Source organism: Myripristis murdjan, chromosome 5, assembly GCF_902150065.1.
Source record: "Myripristis murdjan chromosome 5, fMyrMur1.1, whole genome shotgun sequence".
Taxonomy (NCBI): domain Eukaryota; kingdom Metazoa; phylum Chordata; class Actinopteri; order Holocentriformes; family Holocentridae; genus Myripristis; species Myripristis murdjan.
This window is the reverse complement of record NC_043984.1, coordinates 22,584,083-22,596,928: the sequence shown is the minus strand read 5'-3', so window position 1 is coordinate 22,596,928 and position 12,846 is coordinate 22,584,083. Positions and strand designations below refer to the sequence as shown.

At 41.1% G+C, this 12,846-nt stretch overlaps 1 protein-coding gene across 1 annotated transcript in view; it reads left to right on the top strand.

The window, feature by feature from the left end:
• camk1b (calcium/calmodulin-dependent protein kinase Ib) overlaps window positions 1–12,846 on the top strand; it is a 58,174-nt gene that overhangs the window by 36,208 nt on the left and 9,120 nt on the right. The window contains exons 4-5 of the mRNA XM_030051170.1: window positions 10,070–10,144; window positions 12,254–12,392. Of these exons, the coding sequence (XP_029907030.1) occupies window positions 10,070–10,144; window positions 12,254–12,392 (214 nt within the window). The remainder of the gene's footprint in view (window positions 1–10,069; window positions 10,145–12,253; window positions 12,393–12,846) is intronic.

Genomic DNA, 12,846 nt, shown 5'->3' with positions numbered 1-12,846 from the left:
GATTGTTACTGCTACACCAGTCAACTTTAGAGGAGACCTCATTCCTATAAGCTGTCTCATCATTACAGGAAATCAGTCCCATCAGAGTTGTATCATCAGCAAACTTAGTCATGTGGTAGCACAATGTCATTATAAGAGAATTTCTGAGCAAAATGTTTAACTTATGCAATGAGTCATTGCACTTGTAAAAAAAACAAAACAAAAAAAGCACATTTTTGTGCACATTGCCTTATTCAGTGCTCTTATGTCTCTGAGCAGCTTAGACTGCGTACCATAGATACATCCCAGCTCCTATGTAGATGCTCCCACTATACACCAAGTAATAAGTAAAAACATCTCTGTGTTTTATGATATGTTCTGTCAGCAATCTGTACATCTGTCAACAAAAAAGGGAACATTTATTTATAGCTGGATGGAAACTAATGCATAAATGTATATAAATCTTTATTGCAGACTAAATGTCTATATAAAATAACAACTATTCATACATAAAAACAGAAAAAAAAGAAAAAAAAAAAAACAATGCTACTGGGGTGTATATGTGTCTGTGAATACTGTCCAAATGTTAGATTTTAGTGGTGATCCAGATCTGGGTTTTCCACCATTAGACAGTCATCACCTTTTAGCCGTAACTGTTACGCTGCATTCAAGGTTTAACATCTGAGACTCCCAAGTCAGCTGCCAAACAATATGGCATTCACATGCTATTTGTTCATGGTTGGAGGTTTGTGCTGTACTGAGTTCCCCCTAGTTATCAATATTTTTATGTTTTTGCACTTCATTCCGGTATTATTTAGGCTAAACTAGATTGGAGATTGGAGTCTATATTGTTATTAATTACCTACAAGAAAAAACTGATGCACATTACAGTAAGCGGCATGTTGACTTCTGAAAAACACTGAATACAATACTAACTATAATATGATTCACTCCCTTGGTCATGCAGAGACCAATCTCAGAAACGTGAGTTTTCGTTGTGAGATGGCAGGAGGGTTTCCCCTGAGAGGAAGTCCCAAGGGGAAGTTGAACATCTCAACATGAGAAACGAGACAAGGACTGTAACCCTTCATTCTGAGGTGCCCTGAACTAAATACATCCTCGATAATACCGATGAACTATAAAACTGAACTCTCTAGATCATTTAGCCACCAGGTGTCATCTTGATGTACAGTACAGGCCAAAAGTTTGGACACACCTTCTCATTCAATGCGTTTTCTTTATTTTCATGACTATTTACATTGTAGATTCTAACTGAAGGAATCAAAACTGTGAATGAACACGTGGAGTTATTTACTTAACAAAAAACGGTGAAATAAATGAAAACATGTTTTATATTCTAGTTTCTTCAAAATAGCCACCCTTTGCTCTGATTACTGCTTTGCACACTCTTGGCATTCTCTCGATGAGCTTCAAGAGGTAGTCACCTGAAATGGTTTTCCAACAGTCTTGAAGGAGTTCCCAGAGGTGTTTAGCACTTGTTGGCCCCTTTGCCTGCACTCTGCGGTCCAGCTCGCCCCAAACCATCTGGATTGGGTTCAGGTCCAGTGACTGTGGAGGCCAGGTTATCTGCCCCAGCACTCCATCACTCTCCTTCTTGGTCAAATAGCCCTTACACAGCCTGGAGGTGTGTTTGGGGTCATTGTCCTGTTGAAAAATAAATGATGGTCCAACTAAACGCAAACGGGGATGGCAAATGGGATGGCATGTCGCTGCAGGATGCTGTGGTAGCCATGCTGGTTCAGTGTGCCTTCAATTTTGAATAAATCCCCAACAGTGTCACCAGCAAAACACCCCCACACCATCACACCTCCTCCTCCATGCTTCACAGTGGGAACCAGGCATGTGGAATCCATCCGTTCACCTTTTCTGCATCTCACAAAGACACGGTGGTTGGAACCAAAGATCTCAAATTTGGACTCATCAGACCAAAGCACAGATTTCCACTGGTCTAATGTCCATTCCCTGTGTTTCTTGGCCCAAACAAATCTCTTCTGCTTGTTGCCTCTCCTTAGCAGTGGTTTCCTAGCAGCTATTTGACCAGGAAGGCCTTATTGGCGCAGTCTCCTCTTCTAGAGATGGGTCTGCTGCTAGAACTCTGTGTGGCATTTATCTGGTCTCTGATCTGAGCTGCTGTTAACTTGCGATTTCTGAGGCTGGTGACTCGGATGAACTTGTCCTCAGAAGCAGAGGTGACTCTTGGTCTTCCTTTCCTGGGGCGGTCCTCATGTGTGCCAGTTTTGTAGCGCTTGATGGTTTTTGCGACTCCACTTGGGGACACATTTAAAGTTTTTGCAATTTTCTGGACTGACTGACCTTCATTTCTTAAAGTAATGATGGCCACTAGTTTTTCTTTAGTTAGCTGATTGGTTCTTGCCATTATATGAATTTTAACAGTTGTCCAATAGGGCTGTCGGCTGTGTAGTAACCTGACTTCTGCACAACACAACTGATGGTCCCAACCCCATTGATAAAGCAAGAAATTCCACTAATTAACCCTGATAAGGCACACCTGTGAAGTGAAAACCATTTCAGGTGACTACCTCTTGAAGCTCATCGAGAGAATGCCAAGAGTGTGCAAAGCAGTAATCAGAGCAAAGGGTGGCTATTTTGAAGAAACTAGAATATAAAACATGTTTTCATTTATTTCACCTTTTTTTGTTAAGTACATAACTCCACATGTGTTCATTCATAGTTTTGATTCCTTCAGTGAGAATCTACAATGTAAATAGTCATGAAAATAAAGAAAACGCATTGAATGAGAAGGTGTGTCCAAACTTTTGGCCTGTACTGTATATGCAAGTATATTATGTGAGAAAATTAAAGGCTCATACATAATTATATAGTTATTTTTTCTCATTTCCATTATAGACATTAAAAGTGAGGGTCTGACATGGCTCTACCACACATGACTGTTGCAGAGACTGAACTTGTTTCTTCACTTCTGGGGCATGTCTCCCTAACATCTAGACCACACTGTTGCCACTTGGCTTAGCAACAACAAACAACATGAGGCTACTAAGCCCCTGCAAAAACATGCATAGGATTATTGGCCTTGCAAAATTAAATCTTTTTGTCAGAAATGTCTTGTTTTCCCTGGTTCCATTTGATGGTATCATTCCAGGAGCACAAATCCTCCCCATCCCATAGTCAACATGAGACTCTTATCCTTTTGAAACACTTCTTTACAACTCCAACAGATAGGACAGAAGTTTGTGGCAACTTTTTCACAATGAATGAGTGGATGTTTTTTGGCAGTGTATAGTATTTTGTACAAAATTATGCCTCACTGAAGACAGTCCAGTGTATTCATACCACACTATTTTTGTACCTCCTATATAACAAAACAATTCTTACTATTTAACCTGAAATTTATCATTCCCACATGATGATGAGGACCATAACTGGTGCTGCTTTTATCTTTTCCCCAAAAATCAGGTAAACTCTAGGTTTTTGACTACGGGAAACAGCTGAATAACATTTGAAATTCTGGCATTCAGTTTCTTCCCAAGGTTTATTTTCTAATAAACACTCTGATACACTTTTTGCAGTACACCTCATCCCTGCCCCTTTCTATGAAACAGAAGCCAGACGAGCGTTCCAGTAAACAGTTTGATGGTCCAGTCAGTCGGGACGCAGATGGGCCAGATGATCCTCCTGTGATGCGTGCAGTCAGGCAGTCTCCTCCACCAATTACTCCTTGCAAGATGGCTGCCTAGCATAGTGTCAGTTCAGAGCAGCTGTGTGTTTGCGTCATACTGGTTAGCTGTCTGACTGCAGAACCATAAAAAGAACCAGCCGGGCATCCCATTCACTCTAGACCAAACATTTACTCTTTCACACTCACACATACACACACTGATTAATCACTGCTAAATCATTTGCAGTTATGCCAAGTTGGTGTGAAAAGCATTGCTAAAGATATGCCGTGGCTCAATAATATGGTTGTGTACTATAACAGGGACATATCTTTAACCCGGTGTTGTCAATTAATTAATGTTCCACTCAGACAAATGTGTATCAGACAAGGCCATTGTTTACTTACACCAAGTTCACACTGCATGGCTGTCAAAGTCATCAGATCGCTGTACTGATCACACTACACAACTTGATGTCTTGTAATCATGAATCTTGAGGTCACTGTGGTTTGCACAGTACCTGACTGAGCAGTGACAGGGCGTCACGCATTACAAGATCTTTTGTCAGGAGGAATCCGCGTCTCCAAACTACGGTTTGTCAGAAAAACACACAAGAAGTGACACAGGAAATGAGTGGCTGAGAGAATGGATTGGGATATGTGGGCAGCAGGCAGTAAGGATTGTCTGTTGTGCAGAAGGAGTCGGATGTAAATGAATATTTTTACAATAAAAAAGTATGTAGCTGCCTGCTGACATTGTGGTTCAGCAAGGACGACAAGTTCACAAATACTGTAAACCTTGTTTATATACCAGTGTATTCTGATATAAACTGTACCCCCACACCCTCCAAATAACACAAAGACAGATAGAGGGGGAGTCTGTGTGTCAATGTGTGTTGGTGTGTGTGTGATGGAGAGAGAGAGAGAGAGAGAGAGAGAGAGAGAGAGAGAAAGAAATAATAGGACTGGGTTTAAGGAGCTGCTTCGGATGACAACAGAAGAGCCCTGTATCTTGCGTTCACATTGGCTCACTGGCAGTAGCTCTCCTCAAATCCAGATATTTAGCCTGCTAGATATCTGGGATGGGTCGGCGACACATCGGCAAGCCTTTCAGCTCGTGTCTTTGAACAGTTCACACATAGTGCTTGAAAGCAAATTTGCAAGCACCGAACGAAAGCCGTTTTGCCTCTGTTCTGGGGCTTTTGTCGGCAAGTGGAATATAAGGGCTAAAATCATGTCATGTGAACCAGGCATTACCCTCACAGCCCCTGAACACCTTTCTGCTCCCACATCTTTTCTGATTGGTTCTTATTTCCACAGACATGGGCACGACTGAGGTTGCATTGCCAATGTCAATCTCAAAATTGAAACAATGGTGATGATGGCTGAGATGACACACATGCCCTCTGCGACAATTGGCTGTGTGTAGAGGCAGGAAGGATGTGGGCGGGGAGGTGGGGAGGACTTCCTCCAAGGAGCTGTTTACTTTGCAGTGAAGGAAGAGAGAGAGGGAGAGTGTAGTGCAAGAAGCATGAATGGCCAAAACTCATGGACCGCTGACATATTTCGCTTTAAGCAAATAAGCACCACAGCACCACCAAATAAGCTCAAATAATGAGATACTTTGAAACTATTTCTGACCAGTTTTAAACCATTTCTCATTTAATCCTGAAAGGGATTATGTCTGCGTAATGTACTCTTCCTGCTCCCTGGATGTTGTTTCTGTCTTTTTAAGAGTCATTAAATTAATAGCTCTCTAAATACTTACACTTGTCTACTTTTAATGGTATGTAATGATTCAGTGTTTAAGTAGTGTTACTCTATTGTGTCCTGCTACTCTTTGTATTGTGCAACAATAAATTTCCTTAGAACAACTGGGAACAAACCACCTTACTATCCTACCTGACCAAATACAGGTTCTTCTGCATATTGTTCTTATCTATTGTTTTAGAAAAAACACATATAATTTCCGGCAGATGACATGCTTTATCAGTCAAATTAGTATGTCTGAGAAAATCCAACGCAACATCAGAGTGGCCAGTAACCTTGTACCAGCAGGAAATGAACAAAGTTCCATCTCAATGGTTTTAGATTTCATTGCAGCTATTGATCTTACATCTCGTAAAATTTTATTAGATTGTTGAAAAGCTGGATGGGCTCGCATCAGTCACAGTTTTGTTGGCGCGACTCTTCTCAGGTCTCATTATCATTACAAGTGTTTACTAAAGTGGCACTTTGGTCAAATCTCTGATCAACAATCCCTATGCAGAGACACCATTCATACTCTGGTCTGTAGTCCACAGTCACATGTCACCTTCTCATACAAAGAAGTAAACCCATAAAAGCACTTTTGAATAGCTGTAAAAATTCAGAATGCTTAATTTATCAAGCAGATTATATTATGTAAGAGGACTTTGACCTAGTGTCCTTGGTGCTATGATACACGTGCGTAAGGGACAGTTAAACAGGCTTTACTGACTAGATGAGGCCATAATTTTGAAAACAGCCTGGACATAGCCTGACCTGATCTGAGATTGAAACTGGGATGTTTAAAACCAAAAGTGTTACTAAATATAAATCTAAACACAAACCAGATGTAAGTGCTGAAGGATGGAGTTCTCTACAAGATCCACATGAACAGAAATGAGCAGAAATAACAAACATCACACTATATGATCACATTTTGTGGGTGTCACAACGGCGCTCATAGCTGAAGAATGCAAACGAGGGATCAGAAGTAACAGATCGGCATCTGTGGTTAAAAAGAGGACACAGTTAGCTCATCTGATCTCATCTGACAGGTTATCCTTTTATCTTTAACCTAAGTTGTGGAATGAGGAAAAGAGCTGCCATAAAGTCACCATGAAATGACCTGACATGACTTCTACTTCATATCTTAAATAGTGACATCATCCTGCACTAGTGGGTGTAAATTTAAAGTTCAATCAAAAAAACCTTCATTAATCTTTAAACATCCTCTCTCAGCCACGTATCCTTTCAACTAAAATTGTTTCTCTCCCAAACTGATATCCTATTGGGTTAGGGTTTGGTTTACAATTGTGAATGATCCTTCCCCACATTATTTCCTTCCCTAACATCCTGTTTCAATAGGAAACACATCAAATCAAAAAGTAAGAGTCAATTTCGTCGGGTCTTTAAGATCTCAGGCTCTGTCTAACCTCACAGGGTGTCAACAGCTCAGAGATATACTTGTGTACTAGTCCAGAAGGTGCCTTTAAAGGAAATACTAAAACACAAAAAAGATATTTTCCCACTTACCCTGTTTTTCAATGTGACCATCCAGATGGTGTCCCCTAAAAACAACAAATCCGTAGCTTAGAGATACATTTTTTCAATGTTTTTTAGCAAGAAATAGTTGCCAGTGAATTCACTACTGTTTCTCTGATCCATGTCATTGTTTCTGGAAAGAGCTGTTGCTGCCGATTTTTTTTTTTCCACATGTAAATTTTTGGTGATCGGAGCTCCTTGAACGAATACCCATCTAGCCCCTTTGGGTTACAGGGAGACAGGGGAGGTTCCAGCAGAATGGAAACCTCACCAAATCACACAGTAACTGCATGGATAGATTGCGCAAGGGATACACAGGAAAACATCTTTTTTTTGTATTTTGGGTGAACTATTGCTTTGAATAAATCAATAAAATTTACATTTTTTGAAATTGAACCCCTCGCTATGGTGGTGGTCTGGGGTTTCCAATCAGTTAACCTGCCAACCCTGCGGGACAGGTTCACCCAGCAGTCAGATGTGGTCTGCACCTGAATTGTCTAATTGTCTTCTGCAAGGTGAGCAGATGAGTCACCACTACTGAAACGGTATTTAATTTCTCTGCCAGTCTGGGCGACAAAAGAGTCTACTTTAGGTTACCATACCAACATCATATTTCTCACTTTTGTACTTGCACAGAAATGCAAGGTGTCCACCTAGCTCTGATGCCTTTACGACATTTGTACATAACCGTCTAGGTGTGTGTGAATGCACATGTTCGTGTCCACGTGTTCACATGTACCTGTTCACTTGGCAGGTTTAATCCATCAGTCATCCTACAATGGACTCATCTATTCTTTCACATAGAGCTAAGCAGATGAATGAATGTGTCCATCTATTGTCACGGGCTGGATATTAGTCACCGTTGTAATCTGACATAAGCTCAGGCTGACTCATAACAACTCCAGTACAGTAGAGAAACGTGGCCTTGCGCTGTCATTGTCTACGTCCAGCTCCACTCAACAACCCACAAAATGCACATGCACACAGACAAATGTGTATGCCCACACAGGTACATGAATAGGTGACACACACATGCACACAGAAGGAATTGTAGGTCAGGAGGAGGAAACAGGAGAGCGGCTACAATGGAGGTGACTATTACATTGAGACTAGGGGAAATGGTTACCATCAATGTTGTTGGAGGGGTTTGACATACAGTCCAGGGACAGGGCCTCACACCTGCGACATTGCCTTCCTTACTGTTTGCTGAAAATACATGTTCCGATTAGAGCTGTCACATATTTTCACTACATGATTATCATGGTCAAACATTCATGATAACAATCTTATTGCAATATCTCTAGAACATTTGAAAAAAATTAAGATAATGCTGTCAGTCAAATTCATCTTTAACTTTGTTTATTGTGTGTTCTGTCTCCTTTTTTTGGCAAATGAATTACATACGCTCAAAATATCAGTGTAGGGAGGTGGAGAGAGAGTCTGCAACCACGTCAGTAACCATGTGTGTGTGTGTGTGTGTGGCGTTCAAGTTGTAAGGCAAAGTGAGCCTAACCAGGTTGCAGGGATTATGGACACTCCCAAGTCCAGATGGGAAACATCACAAAGGGTAGTAGAGAATTATAAAACTACTGTAAGATCCTGTGGGACGTCCAGCTCCAGACAGATTTAAAAAAACAAAAACAAAAAAACAACAACAACAAACAAACAAACAAAAAAACTTGGTGGTAATACAGAATGACTTGAAAGCAGCAGTGGTGATGAGGTGATTCCCAGTGACAGTAACAGGAGGGAGGAAACAAGAATGTCAGAAGCCGGGGAAATACCAGGAACGGAAAGAAAATCTTGACTTTCCCTCACTTTGGGTCCATTGCCACAGGGATGTGGAAAGTGAAGGCAGAGGTGGTGGGATGATTAGCAGCCCTGAGTGATCGAGGCCAGGAGAATAGCTCCAACAGATTCCAGAGACAAATCTCCAGTCTCTGCTGTATGAACGGCGTAGAGACTGTAGAGAACCATCGTAGGTCTGGTAGGAGACTCAAAGACTTAAGGAACACCCACAGTCTTTTATTGTGAAAGTATAGAGAGGATGTCTCATTCAAGGCAGCATTACCCTCCCAGGTTGTACAGGTGTAGACACCACAAGGAACTGTAACTTGGCGGATACCTTTTATATGTTTGTGTTTGAGAAGCATGTCCTCGTTAGGTAACTTCGGGTACCCTGTCAGTGTTTTGTAATGTTTAATTTATGATTTACTAACGATAACTTACTAAAGATGTCACAATATATAGTAAAAAAAAATCCCTCAATTGTCAAATATGAAGTTTTTGATTGAAACACCCACCTTATAATGCTCTGGTTCTGCAGCTAACAAAGTCATGTAAAGCAAACGTTTCCCCAAGGACTAATTTCCAGCAGAGAGATCATATCATTCCACCCAGTTTCAAGCGATTCAACTAATCAGAACAAAAGCATGCTGCAGCTTTTGGGAAAACAAATGTGGATGACTGTATTATGATGATGGAATATTGGTGTTAAGAAGGTTTGAAGTTTCTGAAAGTTCATTTTCATATCATAGTGGAATGATGGCTGCATAAAAAATTCTTTTGGAGTTATAAAATACGACTGGCAGAAATGTCAAATATATACATTTTGTAGATATTACACCAAATTTACAAAATCACTGGTGTGGCCCTCTGAAGGTAGACGCTTGTCAGGTTGAGTGGCAGAGAAATATACTGGTGAAAATGCAATGATTGGTGACTCAATCTGCTCGCCCCTGTCACCACACCCACTCATGGGGCATCAGAACGTGGAGATCAGCCAATTAGGGAAGCACTCGCCGACACACAAGGCTGAAGAGTCTGCAGCCAGCAAGGCATTTGACTGTTGGGTGAAAGTATGAAACGCAGCTGGCAGGTTCACTGATTCTCAGACCAAGTTTCCAGCCCTTGCTCACGGAAAAGGTTTCAACCCCCAGTTAATGCACTTTCTGTATTTTAATCCCTATGGATACCTTGATTATTCTCAACAGGAAATAATGCTCGCACCACAAAACATATGAATTACCAAATAGCAATAATTATAAAAAGAGGAAAGTTTTCCAAGCACTTTATTCACTGGATTGTTTCATTTTCTTTTTCTTTTTTTTTTTATCTGTCCCTCTCCCTCTCGCTCTTTCCTCACAGGATCAAACACGCCAACATCGTATCTCTTGAAGATATCTTTGAGAGTAAATCCCACCTCTACCTTGTCATGCAACTGTGAGTATTCACATATGTGTGTTTGTGAGATGTGTGTTTGAAATTCCCTACCTGCGGTGTCTCCCACGCACCGCAGTGCCACATGCCATTAATTGCGCTCTGTAAAACACGCTCGCCTGTGCACACAACACACACAAACGCACAAAAACAACCACACACACTACCATGCCTACTCGTGACAACCACCGGGGAGTACGCCCTCACACCTGCAGCCTGTCAGCCTCCCACCCACCTTAACTACTGAAATGTCAGAGAGAGAAAGAGAGAAAAGACATCGAAGGGGAGAAGAATATTGAAGAGAACAAGTTCATAGGATGGCCTGAGGGGGGTCTAAAAAATAAATAATGTGTTTATTCAGTGTCAGTGGAGAATTGGAGAAATGAAAGGGTGAGGCAGAGGGAGAGAATAAGGCCTCCTGACAGTATCACCAGGGGAGAGAGAGTGATTATTTATTTCACAGACACACCCATGAGCGCTGTTTTGAAAACTGCATCCCTACCATGTTTTAGAAATCATTGGACATCTGTGATATTACTAATTAAAGCTGGATTACTACCTCAGTTATTAAAGGGGTAAGATGGCCGTTACCAGCAGTTTAGGAGGAAAAATATATTATTAAGTTTGACTTCCACTTTGGCTCGAAAAAATCAAGCATCCACTGAAACTGTGAGAAATAGGAGTGTGCGTCATCACACACAGTTGTAGCCTGTTCTTCGACCACTTCTGGTAAAACTGATGTTGTTCTGTAACAATGGCCGTCATGAGAGAGCTGTCACTTTCAAATGTGTCCAGCTGATAGCGTGTCTTCTAGAGACGGCTTGAAAGAAAATGAGAGGAAACAACAAAGCACAATCCGCTGTTTCCACTGAAAGCAGTAGGTGGGCTCAGTGACATGGGGGATGTTTTTGACACCCAGCTTACTCACACAGCCAGAGGCCAAGTCACTTTTACCCTGCAAACAGGCGAAAGGCCGTTTCTTTCCACCTGTCCTGTCCATCCCTCTTCTCTGTTGTGTTGTCGTTGTTGTTGGTGATGGTGGTGATGGTGTGTGTGTGTGTGTGTGTGTGTGTGTGTGTGTGTGTGTGTGTTTACAGTGAAAGCACTCAGCAAATAACAGTCATGGTGTCGATGCTTTATGCTGCAGATAGAGTGACGGCTCCATCTAGTGGCCGCTGAGTTGGCATCAAGCTGAATTAAGACAATGTGGCACTCAGCATGTTTATACAACGCATTGGGCTTTTTATTAACAATTATTAATAAAAGTTCTGAACACTGAAATAAATTTGACTTAAGGAAATGTTTGTTCCTATACATGGCATTTGTATAGATATAAAGTGTTTATTCTATACTGTATTGCAGCATGAGGGAATAGTATAGGTCCATATGAGCATAGATGGTCATTCTTGTGCTTAAATATGAGCAATTTTATTGGTGTAGAGCTTTCAGAGGTTGTTTGTTGGGATCATGGTGCATAGTTGTCAGTGTTTTTCCCAAAGGGTCACTGCATCAGCTCTGGGAGGCAGGTTGTTGTGTACTGCATGCACTGTTGTGAGCTTGTTGTTGTTACTTCACTTCGGAGGAAGAATCAATGACAAATGGTTGACAAAACAGTTTTGTTCATTTTTGAACTCACTGAGGTCGTCAATTTTCAGTATCCCCTTTATTCTTTTGCTTTATCCTAAGATAACCTAAGTTATTATGTTCTGTTTTATTTATTATACTGTAATGTGATTTTTTTTTTATCTTTAAGTTATGTTTATTTTGTTATGTATAGCCCCTGCTGTACATTTTCTTCTAGCTCTATCCCTTACACCCTGATTTTCCCTCACCTGTTTTTCCCTTAAACCCAAAATTCAGTGTCCTCCCATTACTCTTTTTCTTACTTTCAGATTGTCTGACGCAATCTCTAACCATCCCTCTGCACACTCTCAACAAATCAAATTTAATGTTAGTCTTGGAAATCAGTGACCATGTAATCGGATTCCCTCTATTTTCTACAAGTCTTTTGCACTTTCCCTGATGTGTGTGGTCATTATTTCCATTTAATGTGTCTGACAGAGTTCAGGTCAGCTGTCCACTCAACTGTTCAAATTCTCCTTCCTCATCCAGGGTATCAGGTGGGGAATTGTTTGATCGTATCATAGAGAAGGGCTTCTACACAGAGAAAGACGCCAGCAAGCTCATCCAGCAGATCCTGGACGCTGTCAAATATCTCCACGACATGGGAATTGTCCATCGTGACCTAAAGGTCAGTCAGTGGTCAGAGATCCACATGAAAGGTCAGAGGGGAGGGGTGGGAAACGGAAAGGTCACAGCAAATGAGGGATGAGAGCACAGCCAAAAGTCTCTCTTTTAAAAGGAAACAGAAGCAGCAGGTTGCTTTGCCACCATGTCGTTCCGTCATTTTTACCAGTCAGCTCAGATGACTGGCCCCAAGCACAGCATGTGCTTTCCATTATTCAAGCAATTTAAAAAAAAATAAAAACTCAAAACAAAAATAGCCTGTTTTAGCAATAATTCTTGCAATAGAGGGTTAATACAGGGTAGAATAAATAAACCTATGAGTAACCAGCATTTTCATTATCGTGTGGATTTGTTGACAAGAAGTAAAATTTGTCTCTGTCAAAACTTTCTTTACATGCAGTCCGCATTTCGAGATTACTAATAATTGTTTACTTTTGTGAGGGGTTCGGGAACATGTG